Source organism: Symphodus melops, assembly GCF_947650265.1.
Source record: "Symphodus melops genome assembly, chromosome: 2".
Classification (NCBI taxonomy): Eukaryota; Metazoa; Chordata; class Actinopteri; order Labriformes; family Labridae; genus Symphodus; species Symphodus melops.
This window is the reverse complement of record NC_136692.1, coordinates 30,327,268-30,350,620: the sequence shown is the minus strand read 5'-3', so window position 1 is coordinate 30,350,620 and position 23,353 is coordinate 30,327,268. Positions and strand designations below refer to the sequence as shown.

At 46.2% G+C, this 23,353-nt stretch overlaps 1 protein-coding gene across 1 annotated transcript; it reads left to right on the top strand.

Annotated features, from left to right (window-relative positions):
• The first annotated feature begins 2,164 nt into the window (after window positions 1–2,164).
• cplx2a (complexin 2a) lies at window positions 2,165–22,801 on the top strand. The gene is made up of 4 exons (XM_079336573.1): window positions 2,165–2,430; window positions 3,909–3,993; window positions 18,286–18,464; window positions 21,178–22,801. Exons 2-4 carry the CDS (start codon window positions 3,963–3,965, stop codon window positions 21,367–21,369), a joined length of 402 nt encoding a protein of 133 aa, XP_079192699.1. The 5' UTR covers window positions 2,165–2,430; window positions 3,909–3,962; the 3' UTR covers window positions 21,370–22,801.
• Window positions 22,802–23,353: the final 552 nt, after the last annotated feature.

Sequence of the window (23,353 nt, the reverse complement as noted above, 5' to 3'; positions counted from 1 at the left end):
TGTGCAGTCTGTGGCAGCGCTACTACGAAGGAAACGGCGAGGACGTTTCCAGCACTTGCAAGGACGCCTTAGCCTCAGCGACAAGGTGATAAACACGCCGCTCTCCGTCCCCTTCCTGTCTCCTCTACTGTTTCTGCTGCAGTCTAAAAAGGCCGGAGCGTGCTGCATAACACAGTGTCATCCCCTTCGTCACCTTCACACAATATCAGGATGTAAACAGAGAGGGACGTTGAACTCTTCTGGGTTGGTTTGTTCTCGGCTCTGTGTTCAAACTGACGGGATGGAGCGTTTTATTCCCCCCCCCCCCCAATGAACCCCTCCCTCTTCAACCGTTAGTGTTGTTACAATGTGGGAGAGGAGAGGAGACCCCGCCCCCCACGTCTAGGTGCATTAAAGCGTGCGAGTGTCGAAGCAAGAGAACAAACTGAAGACTCTCCAAAACCGCTCTTTCCGTCCCTGCTGGTTAAAATCAGGACGGTTGAGACAGATGAGCTCAGGAGGGAGCGTTTGTTTTGATTTAAAAAGGAAGCCTTTAAATAAAGTGGACAATTTGCATAGACAAAGGCGAGTGTGAGTAATTGAATCACCCAGTTATGACGCCTGACAAATAAATAAAGCAACTATTAACATCCAGATTTATCTTAACGTGAAATATACAGGTTAACACACAACACATTTTAGCAACACGTCGCTGCTAATCTCTGACATTTCACTTCTACATAGTTTACTTCTATGCATTTATTTAGAAAACTCTATATTTAAAACGTATTTCAAAATAAAAGCCCTCATAGTCAGCAGTCTGTTTCTAAGCCAGCATGAGGAGAATCTGATATTGACTTCTGTGGGTAGCTGTAGCGTCGTCACATTAAGTCTTTTTCAGCCTGCCAAGAAAAAATACTTTCAAGGGACCTTTGAGACCGCCGACACTGAATTAGATCCTCCGTCTGCAAGCGGAAAATGAAATAAAAGATTTGAAATGTCCCAAGGACAAGAAGCCACCAGGAAAAACTCTAACAGTGTCCCTTTAAGTTTAGGATTTCTATTTCAAAGATTGCTGGGGTCCATCTCGAGGAAACAGGAAACCAGGGAGAGAAAGAACATGCAGGAAAGGAACCGCGGGTCGGACTTGAACCTGGGACACCAGCATGGAGGCCCACAAGGGGCGTGGCCTAACAGCTAAGCCATCTGCATTTTCGTCGGGTTGAATTTCTGCTTCATCGTTAAGTTTAAACAGGATGAAGCCAAGATACTCCGGTTTGGAGGGTCAGCTACACGCCTTATCCTTCATCCAATCAAAACTGCTGAGTCATCAAAACATCCCCCCCCCGTACAGTGTGTGTGGATGGAGACATGAGCTAATCACACCTGTTTGGTTTTTTGAAGCAGGCTGTAAACATGTTCATGTCTGCTGTAAAAACAGGCTGTTTGAATGGGTGTGTATGTGACTTCCTGTGCTGCTGCAGCCAGCCTCTAGTGGACACTCCAGGAACTGCAGCCAGCCTCTAGTGGACACTCCAGGTACTGCAGGGTTCTTACACTCAAGCATCGGCCTCATTTATCGACGATGGAGGTTGAGTTTGACTGTTGACATGGAGGAGGCGGGGCTTGTGACCTATATAACAAGTCAGCAGAGGGAGCTCTAAATCATTTCGCGATGCTTGAGACTAAAATCTGCTTTATGTCAGTTTTTGTGATTTTAAGACAATAAATTGTTTATGTAAAACTTGTTGTGCTGCCCCCAGGTGGCCAAACACTGCTGCTTCACGCCTCGACATCCAACTATTTAAACAGCAGTCCAGATGTTTTTTCGTGTTTACATTTTTCAGTCTAGGTGATTTTTTTGTTGATATCTTTGCTTTTTATGCAGCTTCAATGAAACCATTGAACCTTACAGGCTTAAATCCAAGGACTCAGAACTATCGATTAAAGCGCAATGAATGTGAAGGGAAATACATCCAATTTTCTGATTGGATATTTATAAGATTGCTTACTTGAACAGATGTGTGTGTGTGTGGGGGGGGGGGGGGGGGGGGGGGGTCTTAGGGGCCACTTTGAACCTGTTAAATGCTATTAAATGTTTTTTCCCCCTTTTCTTTAAATTGTAGAAATAAAAGCTGCTCTGGGGTGATATTGCATTCATGTGCTCCCTCGTTCTCCCTCCCCCTCTCTCCCTCTGCATGCTCTCATCTCGTCCTGCAGGAATACACTCTCCTCCTCTCTGCCGCTGCAGCCCGACTCTGACACAACCGGCATGTCTGCACACTGAGCGCCGCGCACTGACACACAATCCCTCTGCTGAGACCCACAACTTGTGATTTCTTTCTCCCTGTCGAAGAAGAAGAAGGAGGAGGGTGCTTATTCCGCTACTGCTGCTGCTGCGACGAGGCTTTTCTTGGAGGGCTGAAGACTTGGAGGAGGATCCAAAACAAGGTAAACGATGTCCGAGCAGGCACGAGACACGGCTGTGTGTTTGTGTGAGGGTGTGCGTGTGTGTGTGTGGCTTGACTGTACGGGACGGGGATGGTGATAGGTGCATGCACTTGGTTACAAAAGGTGCGGATGCCTCCATGCACTTCCCGATGAGGCTGCATGTCGCGTGCCTCGGCGTGTTGGTGCAGTCATTTAACAGGGAGCATACGGCGCCTGCGGTGACGTTGGTCTAACAGTGCCGAAATGCTGCACCGCACAAGGAGCTGAGAGTGAATACTGTAAAAAAGGGTTCATGCGAGGAGAAGCTGCTGGTGCTGCATGATGATGATGATGATGATGGTGGTGGTGATGGTGATGAGGAAGAGGAAGGGAACCAGGAAATGATTTGAAGGCGCTCAGCTGCTGCAGAGGAAGGCGCTCAGCTGCTGCAGAGGATGGAAATGACCCGAGCAGCGATGAAATAGTCGTAACGAGTGCAGCAAGTTTGAGCAGGAGGAGGATCTGTTTTGTTTTCCTGCATTTGCTGCAGTGGGGATGAAGGCTGCTGTCAAATACTGCACAACTAGCCGAGGGTGACACCGAATAATCTAATGAAGTGAAATAAACTCGCTTCAACGAGGCACTTTGAAAGTCAAATATACATTTATCAAGAATATTACAAAGATTAAAATTATTGAATGTACTTGAGGTCTGCAAACTCTCATCTGAGTACAGTTAGGTTGTTCTAACTTGGACATATCCATATAATCTTTTCATATTTTGACTGCAAGCTGTGAAAAATACTGAATTGGACAGATAGGATGTGATCATGCACGTGAAGGTAACACAAAGTGTGAAATGAGAAGCTCATAGGTCCAAGGTCAGACCCTGCAGCAGCTCCAAACCTCTTAGAGAGTCTTCATTCTCTCCGAGGCGCGTGCACACACTCAAATCACGCCTTCCTCTTTGACCCTGATTTTCCTCACATTTTAGATTTTATAATTTATTCGGGCGAGTTACTTCCACGAGGCTCGGGTCGCTCATCGGCGCCCAGGCAGCGTCAGCATAAATCAACACAAGATGAGCGTTGGTTGTAAATTGAGGGCGCAGGTGCCTCGGCAGAGACTCGGGACGCTGTGAGGGGGAAGAGCGAGTTTAATCCTCGTCCTCGCTCCCTGAAGAGGAGCAGATCTCCTTTAAGGCTCTTTGGGATGTAAATGTGGACTGCTGGAGGAGCAGGGTTTGCATAAGTTAAAGAGATTGTGCTACAGAGCTTCTTTCAGTGATTTGTGCAGCTTTTTGCAAAGCATGGATCTCCGTCTGGAGGTCGTTTCCTGTATGCATCATCATTACCCCCCCCCCCCCCCACCCTCCCTCCCTACCCCCCACCCTCCTGTCCCATCAAAGTGTTGTGTATGAAAATCAGTGGAGTGAAACTGCATGTCCTAACAGAGGTATTCATGCAGTCAAAGCTTGTGTATTCTGTCCTCCGGCTGCAGGTCTGTCCCTGATAACGTGACCAGTGAAGGAAGAGAACACAGAACTGCTTCATCATGAATTTTGTAATGAAAGCTGCGATGGGAGGTGAGTATCTGCCGGAGCTGGACGTTGATTTAACAGCACTGCAGTGTGGAGGATTTAAAGCCCCACTGTGCAAGCACCGGCCCCGCTAGTAACGGGGACGCTGGGCTGAGATAATCCGTCCTGCACCAAACTCCTGACTTTACACATCAGCTACGCATTCGCTCCCCACCCTCTCCTTCTCTCTCTCTCTCTCCCTCTCTCTCTCCCTCTCTCTCTCCTTCTGCATCCATCTTTAAAAATCTCCCTCAGGGTAGGACATGTTTTATGTAAAAGTGTCATCCAGTCAGTCAGGTCGTTGGCGATGACAGATTTCTGACCTCCCGTGTTCATTGTTTGTTCCACTAGAAAAAGTGTGACCACGTATTCCTTAGAAAGTGAAATCAGTGTGCAGGAAGTTGGGACAGATGAAACAGGACAGCAGTTTAACAGCACCGTGAAACCCCCCCCCCCCCCTCGGATGTCACAGAGATCACTTCTCAGGACTGCAGCACCTACTTTCTGGCCTTCATTTTATGAACTTATAAAACAGGCGGGCTGAAATGTGACGAGCTGAATGTTCTCCTGGTCCTTTCATCGTTTTGTTTTGCTAATAAAAAAACATGGCAGTCTCCTTTATTTAAGCTATTTGTCTGCGTCTCCTCGGCCCTGACTTTTGTCCTCTAAAGCCTTCAGGTACTACCCTGTAGAGTTTTATCTCGGCTATTATTTGCCCCCTAATTAGTCCTCGTTATGGCCCTGTAACACATCCTCCTGGTCAGCTGACGCTTGATAGGGAAAGGCAGCAAAGTGGCCACAGCAGAGACGCTGCATGGGGCGCTCAGGCGTCCGCTCTGCTGAGCTGTTGTTGTCGGGCAGTTACAGTCGGGACATGGAGTCCAGGCTGAGCCCCGTTGTGCCTCATTGGGATGCAGAGGGCGCCAGCGCTGCCTCTCTCTCTGCATAGCGGCTGTGTGCCTGCGCTATGAATTCTTAAATCAACTGCACTGCATCTAAAGCTGCTTTTACTCAAAGTCACGCTGCACTCAGCCTGCAGACTGTGGGAATAGATTTGAGAGTGTGGGTGTTTGCCTGTGCCACAGAGATGCTTTATAGATATTGTATAAGGACATAGAGTGTGTGTGTGTGTGTGTGTGTGCGCTCCAGGAGAGATGAATTATGGAGGCTTTAAGGTATGGATTTTAGTGTGCCTGAGAAAGATAAGAGAGCGAGAGAGGATGCAAGAGAGAGCGCAATTATGTGACTGCTAATCAATACGTGTGTGCCTGTCGGCCTGATTCTTTTATTTTATTTATTTTTTGCTGCCATTGCAGACTTTTTTTTGTTTGTTTCTTCTGGTCGTCGTTTGCAGCCCGGGACACATCGTGACCTCTTTCATTCGGAAGTGCTGACAGTAAACCGCGTCTTAAAAGCTCCCGGGGGGAGGAGAGGGGGGGGGTAATGAAACAAACCAATTAGAGAGTTGATCAATAAGCTATCAGCTGAAGGGTTGGTGCTTGTCAGTGGAAACATCCATATAATTGAAATCTTTTGATGCATTTTGGCGTCGTGGCGTCGTGATCAACCAGAGAACCTGAAATCATTGGTCTTTGATCTTACTTTACGCCGTCTCTCTGCGACTCTTAAAGGAGACCTATCCTGCCCGTCGATCTTTAAATGTTTACTTATAATGTGCTGCTGTCTGTCTGGAAACCTCTGGAAGCTTCTTTTAAACGGACAGTACACAGTACGGTAATTTCTGCTGCGCTGATCGAGACGTTACGAGACCAAAGGTCAGGTTCTGCCAAAGTATCGGCGCAAAAAAGTGAGCGGAGCTGTCGGACTCTGAGAAGGACACGCCCACCTGGAAGCTCAGTCAAACAGTTCAAACCACGCCCCTATAGACCACGCCCCCTATAGATCACGCCCACTCATCGGGTTAGGGCTAGATTCGATCGGATTGGATCAGGGGGATCGATAGGGTGCATGTAGGGGGTGTGGTCTGTAGCAGCTCGGCCCTTCTTTGGCCAATCGGAGGAGAGTCTGCATGGGGGGGCGGGGGGTGGGGGCCTTAAAGAGACAGCAGCTTTAATTAAACTTCGCAGGCAGAGACTGAAATGAGGGATTTTACTGACGCTAGTCTGACATAAAAAACGAGTTTTTCGAGCTGCACATCTCGTCGCAGTGCTACGTACAGACGAGTGTTTAATGGGGAAAGTGAGGATAATAGATCTACTATGAACTTTATTCTGCATATGTGACCTTTTAGCTTCAGCCTGTTTGGAAACCTGTTCTTAAAAGTCTGCACTCTCAGACTGCTGGACCTTGTTTTTGTTTGGCGTCTGGTTTGGGTCTGTATTTGCTGAACTGCCAGTTTGTACTTTTTGCTGAGTGTGTCGGTGGACGACAGGCGGGGTGGACGAGTCTCCGTGATGCTGCCGGTGCATTATTACCCTCCCAGGCGTCTGTGGTCACAGAGAGTTGGAAGAAGAAGCGTTTCTTTGAGATGACTGTCAAACACGCAGACTGCAGGCCGCACAGTTCAGACTGCTCGTACGCCTCTCAGTTTCCACATGAGGTGCATCATCCATCACTTTGGATGTGAAGTTCTGGATTGCGTGACGACAGAAGAAATAGCTGGAATTAAAGTTTATTTCACAGATTAAACTCACAAACCAGCTGCTGGCTCGAGGCGACAGCTGCATAATGTTTTTTTTGTTGTTGTTGTCTGCATTGAGATAAATAAAAAGAAATTATAACACACTTTACCACCAGGCCAACATTGTATGATGTCTCTAAAAAAAAGACAAAACGCATTATTTAAAGATTTTATCCACAACTTAACGTCAGTATTGTGACAAATGCACAGAAGGATTTCGTGATAAAATCTTCTCTGTACTCTGCCAACTTTAGAAATCCTCTTTAAAGGACAGTCTGTAACTCTGCCCCTAGTGTTTAAAATGAGTACTGCAGTCTACACTCTAATCATCACAGAGAGCTGTCTGGCTCCGCCCCCTCCTCTCACACAGGTCACCATGTGGTGGACACTGTAGCTTCAGTGTTTAGCCAGCTCTGCATGTGGTGGACACTGTAGCTTCAGTGTTTAGCCAGCTCTGCATGTGGTGGACACTGTAGCTTCAGTGTTTAGCCAGCTCTGCATGTGGTGGACACTGTAGCTTCAGTGTTTAGCCAGCTCTGCATGTGGTGGACACTGTAGCTTCAGTGTTTAGCCTGCTCTGCATGGCTCTGTAAAGCTTTCTGCGTTCTAACCTCTCTCCATGTTTCAAAAGCATCTCCAACATTGATGCTAGTTTGAGCAGTTTTCTGCTGCTGGAGCTTGATTATTAAGATGATTATTAAGTTGTGATTGGTGTTTTTATGATTAGTGATCCGTAGTGCACAGTTGTGATTCCGGGGGGGGCATGATACGAGCCCTCAGCTCATAACCCGGAGGACTCCTCCTGCATTGATTACTTCTGCTGCTGAGTGCTTCTGAGTGCTGCTGACTCAGCACTTCCCAACTTCTGAACCCTGAAGTTAGTTTGACAGAATCGGGAGGGGGTGGTGGAGGAAGAGGGAAGGAGGGGGGGCAGTAAGTGTGGGAGACATTAGTCCCGAGGTGCGGAGCTCAATTAAACCCTGACGTCCTCAGGCAGCAGTCAGAGCGAGACCACATCAGCAGAGGAGTCGATGCTTCAGAGCCAATAAGTGAACGTTGAGGTTTCAATAACCTCATTAAGAAACTACTTCGTTAAGTCACATAGATTAACGGCGTGTGGTTTGGGAAACAGTTTCCTACATAAATAAAAAGAGAGTTTGGCAAACACTGAAATAAACTTCAGCACCACAAAGATAAATGAAAGATGAGAAAGCAGGATAAAGATGCATGCATCTTGGAGTCTGACCCCAGAACTTGTAAGAATGCATGTCCCTAACCCTTCACGGTGTGTTAGCGGCGAGCTCGCTGCTGCTTAAAAATAGCTCATGACGATGACGAGCCTCGTCCTCGCTGCAGCCTTGTGGCAGACTCGAAGGAAAAAACAAAACATCTTTAATTTTTAAATCCGTTCGGAGGCTTTGAACGCGACGCGAACCCTCGGCACCCTTTTTTTAAAATTTTATTTGTTCCGCAAAAGTGATGCGCTCGTGAGGGGGGGGGGGGAGTTTGGAAAGCTCGTCACTGCTGCGACTTGAAAATGAGACGAGACAGAGAAAGGAAATGGAATTAAAGGAGACACGAGGCCTCGTTGTTTGCTTTATTTTTCAGTAACTGTCAGCGTGGATTACATCCAGAATTATCAACAAGCTAATGCGTCTTTTGTCATGTTGTGTGAAGCAATCTGACTCACTCAATGTGGGATATTCAGTGTAGAAATAAGGAGTCAGCAGCTTCATCCTTAAAAACAAACAGACTAACTCTGTAACGTCGCTCCGTTGTCCCTCCTGGGCTTCCGTACATGTGTGAGAGAGATTTGAGTCTTCTGCTTTGTTCTTGTTGACGTTTGTGGGCGGAGCTGGTGTGTTTCCTCCAGCCAATGACGGCGCAGCAGGTGAGTTTGTGAGAAGATACAATAAATGTAGCTGCAAAGAAGAAACGAATATAATCAGAGTGAGGAGAAACGTCAAGCGATAAAACTCCAACGACTTGTCGGCTTTCACCTGCAGACGTGGAGTCGGTCTGCTTCCTGTTGGACAGGCTGGCTCAGTTGGTAGAGTCGCTCGTCTCTGGGAGATCGGGGGTTCGATCCCCAGCCAGTCCGAGATCTCCTTGGGCAAAACACTTTGTGTGCAAACCCCCCCACGTCCAAGATTACGCCAAGAAGGGTTAGAAAAACCAAACTCTGCAGAGGTTTAGCATGGACGTCCAACATGGTAACAAGAAGAAAGGTGGATCTCCTTTGAAATGAAGGTGTGCGTCTGCAGTTTCTACTGAGTGAATCTCTCACACACTTCGTCCTGGGGCTAAACTCAGCAGTGCGTATCATGTGTATCAGTCCACAGCTGAAAATAGTCCCCGAACAAAAAAAAGAAAAAGCAGGCTGCAACAGGACGTTAGCAGACCATTAAAATAAGTAGTTTGAAAAGCAGGACCGCCTCTGTTCCTCTCGTGGGTTTAACAGTCGATGTGCAGAGCTCAGCCAGCTCTTTAGTTTACCTTCAGACTGGAAATGTTCAGGAAACTAGGCAGGGTCGATAACAGCTGCTGGACCAGTGCAATGAAGCGGCTTTATTCCCAATTTTTTTTCCCTTTTATTTGAAATATGTTCGTCTGTTCCTCGTCTCTAACTGGACTCTTCTCCTCTGTCGCCCCCCGGTGGTGGAACGAGTCCCTTTGCACCTTTAAGAAAAAAGCTAAAGACCCAGCTCTTTCTGAACACCTACGACCTTCATGATGATGATCGTGATGAAAGTTAGCATTGTTTTTTTGCCTGATCGTATGTTGAAAGGAAGACTCGAAGTGTCAGAGAGCGCTTGAGTTCGCACTAATGGACGCCGTTTTGGCAGTCCAAGCGTAGCGAGCAACACAGAAGATACCTCGTCTCCTCAAAGTGCACTCAATCACATTTAGCACAGCTCTAATGTGATTGGCTGAGAAAATCAGGTCTGCGTCGCTTGATTGGTCTGAAGGGTTACTGCTGACACACACACGCACACACACACACACACATCGACCCTTCACATCTTTTTCTTGTGCATCACTCTAGCAAATCAAATTCAAGGCATCAAACTGACCTTGAGCATCTCCGAGAGAACAAAGTGTGAGTGCGTGTGTGTGCACGGCTCTGTGTGTGTGTGTGTGTGCACGGCTGTGTGTGTTTGTGTGTGCACGGCTGTGTGTGTGTGTGTGTTTGACAGTCGACTGTCAAGATGCCATAAATAATGCATCCAACCATGTAAGTCATGAATGATGAGAGAGAGCTCGGCAGAAAGACGGAGAGAGTAAAGGCTGCCTTCTGACCTCGTCACGAGCCACCAGTTTCCTGACGAGTGTCGGACAACAAATCAACACATTTATATTTCAAGGAGGGAAGCTACAGTGTCCACCACATGCAGAGCTGGCTAAACACTGAAGCTACAGTGTCCACCACATGCAGAGCTGGCTAAACACTGAAGCTACAGTGTCCACCACATGCAGAGCTGGCTAAACACTGAAGCTACAGTGTCCACCACATGCAGAGCTGGCTAAACACTGAAGCTACAGTGTCCACCACATGCAGAGCTGGCTAAACACTGAAGCTACAGTGTCCACCACATGCAGAGCTGGCTAAACACTGAAGCTACAGTGTCCACCACATGCAGAGCTGGTTAAACACTGAAGCTACAGTGTGCACCACATGCAGAGCTGGCTAAACACTGAAGCTACAGTGTCCACCACATGCAGAGCTGGCTAAACACTGAAGCTACAGTGTCCACCACATGCAGAGCTGGCTAAACACTGAAGCTACAGTGTCCACCACATGCAGAGCTGGCTAAACACTGAAGCTACAGTGTCCACCACATGCTGAGCTGGCTAAACACTGAAGATACAGTGTCCACCACATGCAGAGCTGGCTAAACACTGAAGCTACAGTGTCCACCACATGCTGAGCTGGCTAAACACTGAAGCTACAGTGTCCACCACATGCAGAGCTGGCTAAACACTGAAGCTACAGTGTCCACCACATGCTGACCTGTGTGAGAGGAGGGGGCGGAGCCAGACAGCTCTCTGTGATGATTAGAGTTCAGACTGCAGTACTCCTTTTAAACACTAGGGGTCAGAGTGACATATTGCTCCTTTTATAACGGACAGTTTTGTCAAGCATTGTCCTTATTCCTGTTTGATAAAAACGTTGCCTTGTCCACTTGGTTCGATTAACAGACTCAGTTGCCCCGAGGAGAGAGAGATATATGTATATCTATATATCACTATATCACAGATATATCTAACTGTGGGAGCTATAAGACTGTCGATAGGGTTTGAATCCTGCAAAAAACCCAAAAACAAAACGAGCAGCAAACATACGCAGTGAGGTGATTCAGTTCCCTTTAACTGACACAAATGTGTCATCCCCCAAAATAAGCCGAGGACATGCAGCCCGCACCAGAAACCTGCTCTCAGGGAGCATCAGCAGAGAAGTGTTGACATACTGACGACTGCTTTACTCACTTCAGAAGAGGGGAAAAGAGCCTGAGAGAGGTCTGTGAATATGAGGTTGATCGTTCCACGTCTGTTGGGTCAGAACCACGAGTGTGGCAGAACCAGGGATCAACAGCTTTTGAATTCGTCCTAAATCCAGTCAGATATGCGCTGAGTGAACTTTAAAGGAGCAATCAGTAAGATGTGTAGTGACTGAGCTATATCATCAGACTTTAAGGACCTCTAATGAAGGTTTGGATGAATTAACTCAAGACCTTTTTTTTTCATTTTACTTGACCAGGGGTGATTCGACTCAGAGTTGTCGGTGTTGGTGCCATGAAGTCTTTTAAATGGCATTAATTGATGAATTGTTTCGTTCCTTTTGGATGCACCACAGTTAAGCAGCCAGAGTAGTGTAGAAAAATAATGACCTTTGAACGTCTCATTCACTTAAAAAAAAGCTCAGTTGACAAGTCCAAAGTTAAACACAGTGAAAATATCACGTTTAAATGTCTTTTTTTTTTTCGTTCAAAATTGTTCTTTTGATAAAATCCCAGCTCCATTACGCGGTACAGGACGATATCTGCAAAGACACAAGAGCTTAGTCCACAGAGGGCGCCGAAAACCAACAAACCAAAAGCTACTCTGACGATCTTTAAGTCGAAGTAAGTCATTTGCAGCTGATCAGTTTGACAGATTGTTTGTTTGCAGAGTAAATAAAAACACATACGAGAGCAGACGAGAGACGCTCCACCTGAGGGGAACTGAAGCTAACGATGGCCTCTGCCATATCTGCTCTCCCGGCACACTTTGGATTTAGAGCGGGGATTTGCCGGGGAACCTTGAGGAGGAGGAGGAGAAGAGAAGATGAGTCGCGTTTATCTGACGCTGTCAAGAGTTCAAGCATTTGGACGAGTTGGATTTTATTCTCGTCCTCTTGATCTCCAGACTTTTGATTCAACCAAGATTTTGCAAAGAAGGAAACAATTAGCTAGCTTAGAGATAGCTTTTTTCTTTTTTATTTAAGCAGCCGGCCTTGTGTCACCAGACACGGAAGTGATGTCAGCACCCTCCCCATTACTGAAGACATTACCTCGACAAGTCGAAGTGATTACGATCGATGCATCAGAAATCGGCAGAAGCTGTTTTCACGTCGGTGTGAGCGATGAGACTTTTTCGCCCGACGGCAGAAGTCGCTGTTCATGGCAGCTTGTTCTTCGGTGTGTGAGGACGTTAAAGAACGCTGGCTTTTTAAATTTTGTCTGATAGTGAAACGCCATTTAAATATACTAAACCTGTGATCCGTCTTTGGATATGCATGACGGAGAATCCCTCCACTGAGAGTCTCTGTGTCTGCGAGGACGTCGGCTCATCGGTTTGAATGACCCAATCATGATGAAAGAAGGCTAAACGCCAAGCCGTCAGCCTCCCGTCGCACAGCTTTAATATTGAATCACTCAGACGACCAATAAAACCACACGCAGGAAAACAGTGAAGAGCCACGGGACTCGATGCACGGCACAGCTGACAGGATGCCCGTGAGCCTAACAGAATTATTCTGCTTTGAAAGAGCGCCGCTGTATCTCGAGATTCTCACAAAGCAGGAGCCTCGGATCATACGTAGCTTTATATAACTCAGGCTCGCTCTCCCAGGATCACTCTCTCACTCTCTCTCTCTTTTTTTTATGTTTGAACAAAGACGATCTAAATGTGCTAATAAGATTTTGGTGGGGTTATTTTTGCTTCTACGGATTAGTTAAAAAAGGGAATCTTTTGAAAATGAGGCTCATAGTCTGTGAGTCACTGCTCTACATAGAAGTGTTCACATGAAGATGTTTGTGGTTCCACGATGGTGCAGGTTGCAGTATTAAACCCACATCACATAAAGCACTGTATTTTTGAATAATCCGAGGATACCGCTCTGATATATTTGTTTAGAATCGCTTCATTGGACTGTTAGTTTCATCAAAGATTTTTAATTGGCTCCCAATAAAGCCCCCGTCAGTGCCGGATGATGCTTCCTTCATGCGCCCCTCCAAAGCTCAGAAATGTTGATGATATTTGAGTTGTGACCAAGTGGCAACCTCCTTTGTTCACCTCAGTGATCCTGCAGTTCCGGGAGTGTCCACTAGAGGCTGGCTGCAGCAGCACAGGAAGTCACATACACACCCATTCAAACAGCCTGTTTTTACAGCAGACATGAACATGTTTACAGCCTGCTTCAAAACACCAAATAGGTGTGATTAGCTCATGTCTCCATCCACACACACTGTACGGGGGGGGAATGTTTTGATGACTCATCACTTTTGATTGGATGAAGGATCAGAGTGATTCACAATAAGGCGTGTAGCTGAGCTGATTGACAGGTGGGCGCCGTGTAACGGTTTGTCAGGAGGCTTAAAACCCGCCTCAGCTCTCAGCCTGTCGTTAGCTTGACTCAAAGTTAGCCTGAGACAGCATTTCCAGCACGGAGACCGCCATCCATGGGACTCCAGCGCCCCCTGCAGGGACACACGGGGGACTCCAGCGCCCCCTGCAGGGACACACGGGGGACTCCAGCGCCCCCTGCAGGAACACACAGAGGACTCCAGCGCCCCCTGCAGGAACAAACGGGGGACTCAAGTGCCCCCTACAGGAATAGAAATAGAAATAGTTTAGAAAAAGAGTCAACGATAGATGGTAAAATATGTAGATATTTTGTACAGCAGCCATCATTTGTCTTTGTTTTTGCACATTTTAGTACGTGCTTCTCTCAGTCGCTCATTCGATGTTCAGTCTGCTAGAGAGCTTGTGTGTCGTCGTTACAACCACACAGCTGGTAAGTCCGGTGTTTCCAAGCAGCATGTGAAGGCAGCATGAGTCATCAGACGTTTAAAGCGTTTCACAGGACAGGAAAATCAAGTTATTCTGTGTGAATATATTCTGCAGAAAAAGAACATTAAACACAAGAAAACTGGATCAAAACGGGGAACATGTATTTTTCATTTTGTGGGAAATGTAAATGAAACTCAAAAAAGCTAAATTATTGGACAGTTGAACATTTCCAAGCTGCAGACACTTCTTCTTAATTGCTCCAATTTATACAGCTTTGGCTCGTGTCAGCCTCTGACAGGAAATGAACTCGGATGCAAGCTGTTACCTAGCAACACGTGAAAAAGATGAACTCCATACAATATGTGTGAATGTTTGCAGGCTGAGGGGGGATTAAAGTTGCTCAGACTAACACTTAAACCACAAGAAATAAGCTGCTTTCTAATAAACCGACAACTTGTAAATGTTATCAGTCATAGTCAGGTACTTTGCAAACATCTACACACACACACACACACACACACACACAACCTGCACATGCATCCATACACACATGAGAAGTAATTGCAAATGAGCTCATGCATGAGAGCTTGAAAAGGAACTACCTAATTATTCATCTGCACATGTGCGTGCATGGACACTGTTCCCTTTAGCTCTGTTTCCTGCTCTCCATCTTTCCCTCCGTCTCTCACTCACACTCGTAGAAGAGAGGAGACGGTGTTGAGAGGAGTCCGACAGATGTTGCAACATCAGCTTCTTTGTGCTGTTTGTTAGCTGCTGACGCAGCACAGGGTTGTTACGGTTCAGTGGTAGAGTCGTCGTCGTCACTCAACCGGAAGGTCGGGGGTTTGATCCCCAGCTGCAGCCACGTGTCCAGTGTGTGTCTAAGCAAGACACTTCACCCCGCTGCTGTGTTAGTGGTGTGTTGATGGATGAGTTAATACTGATGGACTCTGCAGCAGCCTCTACCATCAGTGTGTGAATGATCGGTGTAAATCAATAAGCCTGTTCCTGCAGGGGGCGCTGGAGTCCCATTGATGTGTCAGCCTAACTTTCGGTCAACCTAACTGTGTGGATGGAGACACGTTCATGTCTGCTGTAAAAACAGGCTTTTTGAATGGGTGTGTATGTGACTTCCTGTGCTGCTGCAGCCAGCCTCTAGTGGACACTCCAGGAACTGCAGGATTTTGCAACCTCAGCATTGACTTCACACCCTTGATCTAAAGCCGTGTTTCCACCAAGCAGTCCGGTTTGGTTCAGTACAGCTCGGTTCAGTTTGGTGCGTTTCCACAGCTAACCGTAGCCTTAGATTTGGTAAGCGGAGTGAAAGACAGATGGAGATAGACATCACAGCATCCCAATATAATGTAGCCAGCTATTAATTTAAGTTCAGCGAAGAAGTACAGGACACAGTAAATAAAAGGCCCCCTTTAGGGTCACATCGGGACCATGTGCACTCCAACAGAAGGGTGCCAAAAAAGTAGAGCGGTACAGAACCCTTGTTTTGGTGCCATTTCCAACATTTGACGGTGGAAACACCAATAAGAGGGAATCGAACCGACGGCGGCCGGAGGGAGAAAGGTCACACGTGCAGGCAGCGTGCGTTGACGTTGATCAAACTACTTTTAATTGTTCTAATGGGTGGTTTTTTTTTGAGTCGTGCAAACTCACCACTTGGCCCCGTCCCTGACAGCTTTCTGGATGTTTTCATTTTTCCTCTTTTCTGTTCCTCCTGCGCTCATCCCTCTCCCTCCTGTCTTTTATCTCTCACCATTTTGCTGCAGTTCATTTTTTTTTATGCTGATGAGTCAAAACACTAAAGATACCGGGGGGCAGCTGCTGAGTGCACGTCTTCCTTTCTTTCTTGGATGTTTGCTTTCTCTCCTCAGATGCCCTTCCATCTGCAGCTCAACCTTTCCCTCCTTCTCCTTCCCTTTTACTCTTAACACCTCATTTCTCCCCCCCCCCCCCCCTTTCAATTTGTGGATTTTCTTCTTGTCACTCCCTCCATTTTGTCCGTCCCTCCATCTTTTTTCAGCTGTCTCCCCCTCACAGAAACTGTTGGGTAATCCCGCTAACTGGAACATCTCAGTTAATTGGACTCAATCCTTCCTGACAGTTTCCTTCTCTCTTCATGCTCCCCTCGATTTCCTAAATATATCTTCTCCCTTTTTTTCTTTTTTTTCCTCCTCTTCTGCGTCCTCGTTACTCCGAGCTGTTCCTGTCTTTGTCCAAATCCTCCACTCCACTGGCTTCTCGCTTCATTTTTTCCTTCCTCGTTGACGCTCGCCGACAGCTTTCCCCCGTTTCTTTTTACTTCTTTGCTACTCTCAGCATTTTCCTGCCTCGGTATCACCAGGCATTATGTCCCTCCTGCAGGGACATTAAGAAGTCTTGCATAAGACATTTTCCGGGTGCCTTGTTGTGTTGTAGTCAAAAAAATTCAGATTACTGTACTTTGCACTTTCTCGCCCTTCTTTGGTCCTTCGTCCTGCATCATACTCAGAGAGAAATCACCCGTCAGTCTGCTTCTCTGTCTTTACCAAAAACATCAGAGCTGGATGTCAAACTGAGGACAGAAGATGTTCCATTTCTGCATCATCATCATTACCTTCCGGTCTTGTGGGAAAGGTCTTTGATATGACCTTCTCACCTCCAACTCAGACGACTTAAGCTTTTTTAAAGGGGTGGGATTACACTGAAGCAGCGTCCTCTGGTGTTGTAAGATGTGGACGTTTTAAAAACTGCAGTTCCACAAGTGTCCACTAGGAGTGGACTGCAAAACACGTTATTGCTCCATCGTGAAATTCCTCGTCACAGCACAGTTTCTGTCAAACAGACGATACCATCCATCCATATGTTATTATAACTTTTATTTAACCAGGAAGAGATTGACTGCACAGACAACATCCACCAACCAAAATCCAAGGAAGCTTCATGTTTCTAGATTGATCCAAAGCGACCGCCAATGTGTTATGTTTGTGTTTTATTCAGTCTGTGGAGAAATGTGCAAAAACACTTCATCCTCGTGGAGGCGCCGGACATTTCCTTTCATGAAAAGAAGAAGCAACAGGCTCATCGTTTTTTAACAAACCTTCCTGAGCTGTGGAAAGGAAACAGAGACAGACTAAAACTAGGCTGAGTGACCACAGAAACACAACACTGAGCTCCCCAACCTTCAGCGTGGTGATCTGACACTACTGCTACATGACGTCCGTGATGCACAGCCTCCCACACCCGACTGTGTCGACCACCACAACCACCACCGCCGTCCTCAGTCAAGCACGGTCTGCTCCACCTCAGCAGCAAGGAAGTGTGGACAACAGGCACACGAGGAGCACAAATGAGAAATCCTTCCACCCATCTTCTCTTTTGTAAAGTGTCTCCAGAATTGGCTCTATACCAATAATGATTGATTGATTGAAACAAACCTGGAATGGAATCACGTTCTCCTCCTCGCTCAGAGAGCTGCGTTTCAAAGACTCAAGCAGGAAAACCCCATTTCCCAAATTCGTTCTGCAGAGCTTACAACAAATTAATCTGACTCACTGGTAACAGAAAACAAAAAAAAAAGACCACTCCATGATTTCAGCAACAATAGAGCTGCAACATGGCGAGGAGAGGAGCAAGCTGCTGGGCTCACCTCAGGCCAACTCACAGAGTTGTGTGTGTGAAAATCCATTTATCAGTTAAAGGCCTGAAAAACTAACTAGGAGTAAAATGCTGACTGGATTTGACCTTCTGTGTTTCCTTCAGAACGGGGCGGTGAAGCAGCCACAGAAAGGTCATGGCTAATCAGGGGGCAACATTTGAAATGTTACATTTACATGAAGGTCGATTAGTGAAGCACAAATCATCATTCATCAACACTGACATGGAAAAAGTTAATTTTAACGTCTTTATGAGAACACATTACACGTGTAAAATATCAAATCCTGAAAGCAGCAGTATGTGACTCTGCCCCCTAGTGTTTAAAATGTGTACTGCAGTCTAAACTCTAATCATCACAGAGAGCTGTCTGGCTCCGCCCCCTCCTCTCTAGAGTGGACGCTCACACAGGTCACCATGTGGTGGACACTGTAGCTTCAGTGTTTAGACAGCTCTGCGTGTGGTGGACACTGTAGCTTCAGTGTTTAGCCAGCTCTACATGTGGTGGACACTGTAGCTTCAGTGTTTAGCCAGCTCTACATGTGGTGGACACTGTAGCTTCAGTGTTTAGCCAGCTCTGCATGTGGTGGACACTGTAGCTTCAGTGTTTAGCCAGCTCTGCATGGGTCTGTAAAGCTTTCTGCGTTCTAACCTCTCTCCATGTTTCAAAAGCATCTCCAACATTGATCCTAGTTTGAGCACAGACTGACTGCACGTCTGCTTTTTTCTCCGTTTCTCAGGAGGTCCTCCTGATGTGGGCAAGATGCTGGGCGGGGAGGAGAAGGAGGAGGACCCCGACGCAGCAAAGAAGGAGGAGGAGAGGCAGGAGGCCCTGAGGCAGCAGGAGGAGGAGAGGAAGGCCAAGTATGCCAAGATGGAGGCTGAGAGGGAAGGCATGAGGCAAGGCATCAGGGATAAGGTACAAGCACAATGACACACAAAGAGCTACTCGCCCGTCGTTAACCCAACACGAGAATCTAATCAGGCTGTCACTGCCGGGAAATCAGCCAACAAGACACACAGAGACGAACAGGGAATAGTTCTAAAGTGAGTGTTTAGTCAGCGTAGCAGAAATGGGAAAGTTGACAAGCAGAGACAAAAAAAAATGATATCATAGATTTGTGTTTATCCTCTGAAGACGTCACATCTTTGCTTTCATAACAGCGAGACTCTTTTCATAGCAGACGTGCGTTTGAAGAAAGACTGCTTAGTTTTCTTTCATGTTATTTTTAGCCGTTATAAAATAGATCAGTGGAGCACGAGGAAGCAGCTGCAGAAAAGAGAGAGAGGGGGGGGGGGTAGAAAGCAGCAGACGAATAAAATATTTGGCTGTGATGAAAAAGAATATGTTTGAATATTCAGACGGAAACGTCGGGGTCAGGGAGAGTGTTGTTGTAAAAATGTAAACGGCTATCCAGAAATAGGTCTTTGCAGAGAGCGTTGTTGAAGCGCTTGTGAAGTGGCTTCTCATCAAACAATTAGAAATTAATATTGATGCCTATAAAAGCAAATGAGACCTTCAGCGACAGGATTTTTTTAAATCTCTGGTGGGTAGGTATCAGACGATGAGACAAAAACAGCCCTTTAGACTTTTGTTGTGTGACGGAGCGTTAAAGGCAGGGTCGGTCATTTTCCTCCAGATCAACTTTTTAAGATTTGGGTTGAAACTGTCTTTAGGTCCTGACAGAAATGAAGAACTCATGTGCTCTGAAAAAGGAACAAAGACAATCCATCATCGGTATCAGCTTGTAAGTCTGTAAAAAGTTCGACCAATGTCTGCCACGAGGTCCCAACCTGATGAACCAATCACACGCCTCCCTGTCTCCCTGCTCGCTCTCTACCTCTTACGTTACACTCAACACTCATCACTGATGACAGAGTTTATACTGCTGGTTTACTTACCACTGAATGAGACGTGAGATGACATAGTTTCTACACAATGAAGAGCTGAGGTCCACTTCTGGAGCAACGTGATCGTGCACGTCAGTGAGGGGGGCGTGGCTTGAGATGGAGCACTGAGGGAACGCTACTTTCAAAATCATGCTAGTTTTCAAAAATTACCAACCCCGCCTTTAAAAATAAAGACAGATGACATTTCTGTTGCTTGAACAGAAGAGGGTCAGCAAATAGGTAAATCGCCCCGTTTGTCCACAGGGGGGCGCCAAAATCGATAAAACCTGAAAGTTCCTAACAGATGCTTTAATTGCAGTGAATCGTGCCCGAGACCACCTATTTTATCAGACTTACAGAGTACGCTTCCAGTTGTGTTAGTGCACAAACAGCTGCTTAAGCCCCTCTGCTCCTCCTCTCCCTCCAAGTTATCCCACCTTTCAGAAGCGTCACCATGACAACGGTGTTTGCGTGGGATTCAGACTTACTAAGATCTTAGATTTAAGGATGTAACTACTGCCTACATCAAAACTAGTTCACCTGGTGCAACACCTCCAATGTGCGTAGAGTTTAAACTCCGTCCTTTTTCAGGATTTGGTTTAAACTCGGAGCTGCTGCAGTGCTTCATTTGATATTCATCAGTTATGAAGCCTCTTCCTGGTTTGCATCACATTTTTCAACCTTAAAATTCTTCCTTCGGCTCGTGGCTTTTGCATTATGACGCAGCAATAGTGTCTGGATTCTCTTATCTAATGGCATCGTGTTTACTCTAAGTCCCCTTTGCTCTCATGCGAGGCCATCGGGCTTCAGTTCTGGTAAAGGCTTCAGTGCTGCAGACACGCACCCACACACACACACACACACACACACGCAGACAGACAGGCAGTGTGTGGGTAGGGCGGCTCTGAAGGGAGTACGGTGAATCAGCAGGATGAAAAAAGCAACCCCCCCCCACACTCCCCTGGACTCCTTCATTCCCCTTAAGTTCTCCCCGAGGAGCAGAGCGGGCGAGGAACAACTCCCAGCATGCTCGTTACCAAAAGGTTTCTGTTCCGTCAGCCTCCTCCACAGCTCCATCCCTCTGTGGCAGACACTGCGAGAAATGTCCATATGATATGTTAGTCCAGTATGTAGTCAAATCTGTGTCTTTATGGATGTTCACACAGGAGTACGACAGAGCAATTATGATAATGTGGAAAGTTGTCATCGAGGAATTTAACGGCTCTGATGTTGTGCTGAAAATAACAATTTCACAGTAACCACTTTTTTCGCTTCACTTCCCCCCTGCATGCTGTCACTGATAATGTGGTTTCTTTAAAAGGCAAAGAGAATGCGTCCTTTTCTCTTTGCAGCTTTAGAGCCAACAGTTCTCAAAGGTGGACTAAATTTTATACGTGTGCCCTTGTCAAACTAACGCCAGCAGGTACATTTTCTTTGACAGACACAAACAAAGTGTGATCCCAAGAGAGAGAGAGAGAGATGTAACCAAAGCACAAGTTCTCGGTTTTTGACATATTCCAAAGAATCGCTTTAAATGCACAGATGGAAACCACATAAAGAGAAACAGAAACAAACGAGGGCTGAGCTGCTGCTCACAACACAAAAACAGTAAAACGATCAAACGGACGGACGAGGAGCTGAACGTGTGTTACACTGATATTAAAGCTGTTTACTGCGATCCTTTATGGTTGTAACAGGAAAACTGTGGCTGCCCGATAACGGTTTCTGTGTTTGACCAACAGTATGGCTTGAAAAAGCGCGAGGAGGCCGAAGCCGAGGCAGCCGCCGCCGCAGAACAGCCCGCCGAGGGCAGCTTGACCCGACCTAAGAAAGCCGTGCCGGCCGGCTGCGGCGACGAGGAGGAGGAGGAGAGCATCATGGACCAAGTGATGAAGTACCTGCCAGGCCCGTTGCAAGACATGCTAAAGAAGTAGGCGAGAGCCAACGGACGCTAACGCTAACTAGCTTAGTTCAAGGGCTACCTTCACAGTGCTGGCTTGAATCAGGGGTTTGTTTTTCATCCACATGACTTGATTTAAACTTTGAGCTTCTCAAATAAAAACCTTGTTTTGGTCTTTTTACACATCGACAAATCGAGATTTATGGTGGGAGTAGGAGAGAACCAGCTGTGTGAATGGTAGCCGTTAGACTAAGCTAGGCTAGGTGGACGTTAGCTTGACTGACGCTAACATTAGCTCTGTTACACTGATGAAGCTAACAGCAAGCAGAGGGGCTAAAAATAAAAAAAAAACACAACGTAGGATGGTTTATCCTTCTAGTCTGAGCAGTTTTAAACTCATTTTTCTGCCGAACGAGCTGCCGAGCTTTCTCGCAGCGCTGAAAAATAATCTCCCCGTTCACTCTTATTTGTACATAAAATAAATAAAATATGTTACTAGCCTCGAGGTGGGCAAACAATCATAAAATATTATATGAAATTATTATGCTAACTGTGTGTCTGTCTTAAAGAACAAAAAAAAAATACATGTGATAACTTGATAAGCCATATTTTAAAAAGAAATTTAAAGACTGCTGTCGTGTGCCGTTTTGTGTTCGACCATGTCTCATGTTTATGTCAAACTTTTTGCACACAGTGTTACACTTTTCTGTGTCAGACCTGTCGTCCGTCTGCCCGACACACACACCCCCCTCCCCGTAATGCCCCCGACATAAAGTGTGGTCGACCTCCATGTAGTCTAGTGTTTGAAATGTTTCTACTCCCCCGTTCAGTGCGTCTCCTTCTCATGTCTTGCATGCCATTTGTCTGGACAAGTTTGTTGTGTGGAAATGTACTATCTCACCCCCCCCACCCCCCTCTTCTTTGTCATGCAAAAAATATTAAGGCAATAACTCCTAAGTTTGAGTGTGTTTCACCTCCATGTCGATATAACTGTTAGTGATATGAGTAGACGAAAAAAAAAGACTACGATACATATGCATTCAGGATGTTTAATTTGCAGGGTTTTTAGAGATTTTTTTTCATGTTGTTTCGTTGTTTTTGGATGAAGAATGACCGTGTCGCCGTTCCTACGACAGCCAAAACCTTAAGCTTTCAGCCATAAAACCAGAACCTACAGAATATATATACTCGTACTATCAGGATCTACTACTTCTGGAACGGATACTGAATGAATCTGAGTGAATAAATAGAACATCTACAGCTTTGTTTTGTCAGATACGGTTGGAGATAGAAGTGTGTTTGTGTCATGTGAAGAGCCTCTCCCCCCTCTGGTCCACCTTCGGTACTCTCACGGTGAAGTGAATAGTGCGTTAAAGAAGACACGATGATGACGTGGTTCCACTCGTTGTTGGTGTAGACGTGAGAATGAGACACAGATGGCGACCTGATATGCCATGAGCAATAAAGGATTATCATGTATGTTTCTGCCTGAACTTCAATAAAAACTTTAAACCTTGTTCACAGACAATAAAAAATGTGTCCTCTTCTGTTCTGTGTGGCTTTTTTTTGGTATATACCTGATCACATCGAGCCTTGCATTCCCGTCTGTAACCTGAAGCCCTCAGCAAAAACTCTGCTCCTCATTCCTCAATCAAGGGTGAGGGCCAAAGGTGACTTCTCCATCAGGCCCCACCTCTTGAACGACAAATAATCACACAGCGTTTCATACATGTGCGCCAATCATGGGAAGGGCTCATGATCACATTTGGATAACCTGAGTGTCTACAGACCCACAAAATACAAAATAAAACCATCCAGTCCTTTGTTTGTGGTCTGCAGAAGTCTCACAATTCAGAGAAAAATACTGTCTCAAATGTGCTCTCCTTGTGATGTCACAGTGGGAATCTGGTTTAAAAAAAAAAAAAAAAAAAATCTCCTCCCCTGGTGTCTCCACCCATGGACTCCACCTCCAGCCTAGAGCCAAACTTTTGCACAGGTCCGCCATTTTTATTCTCTCT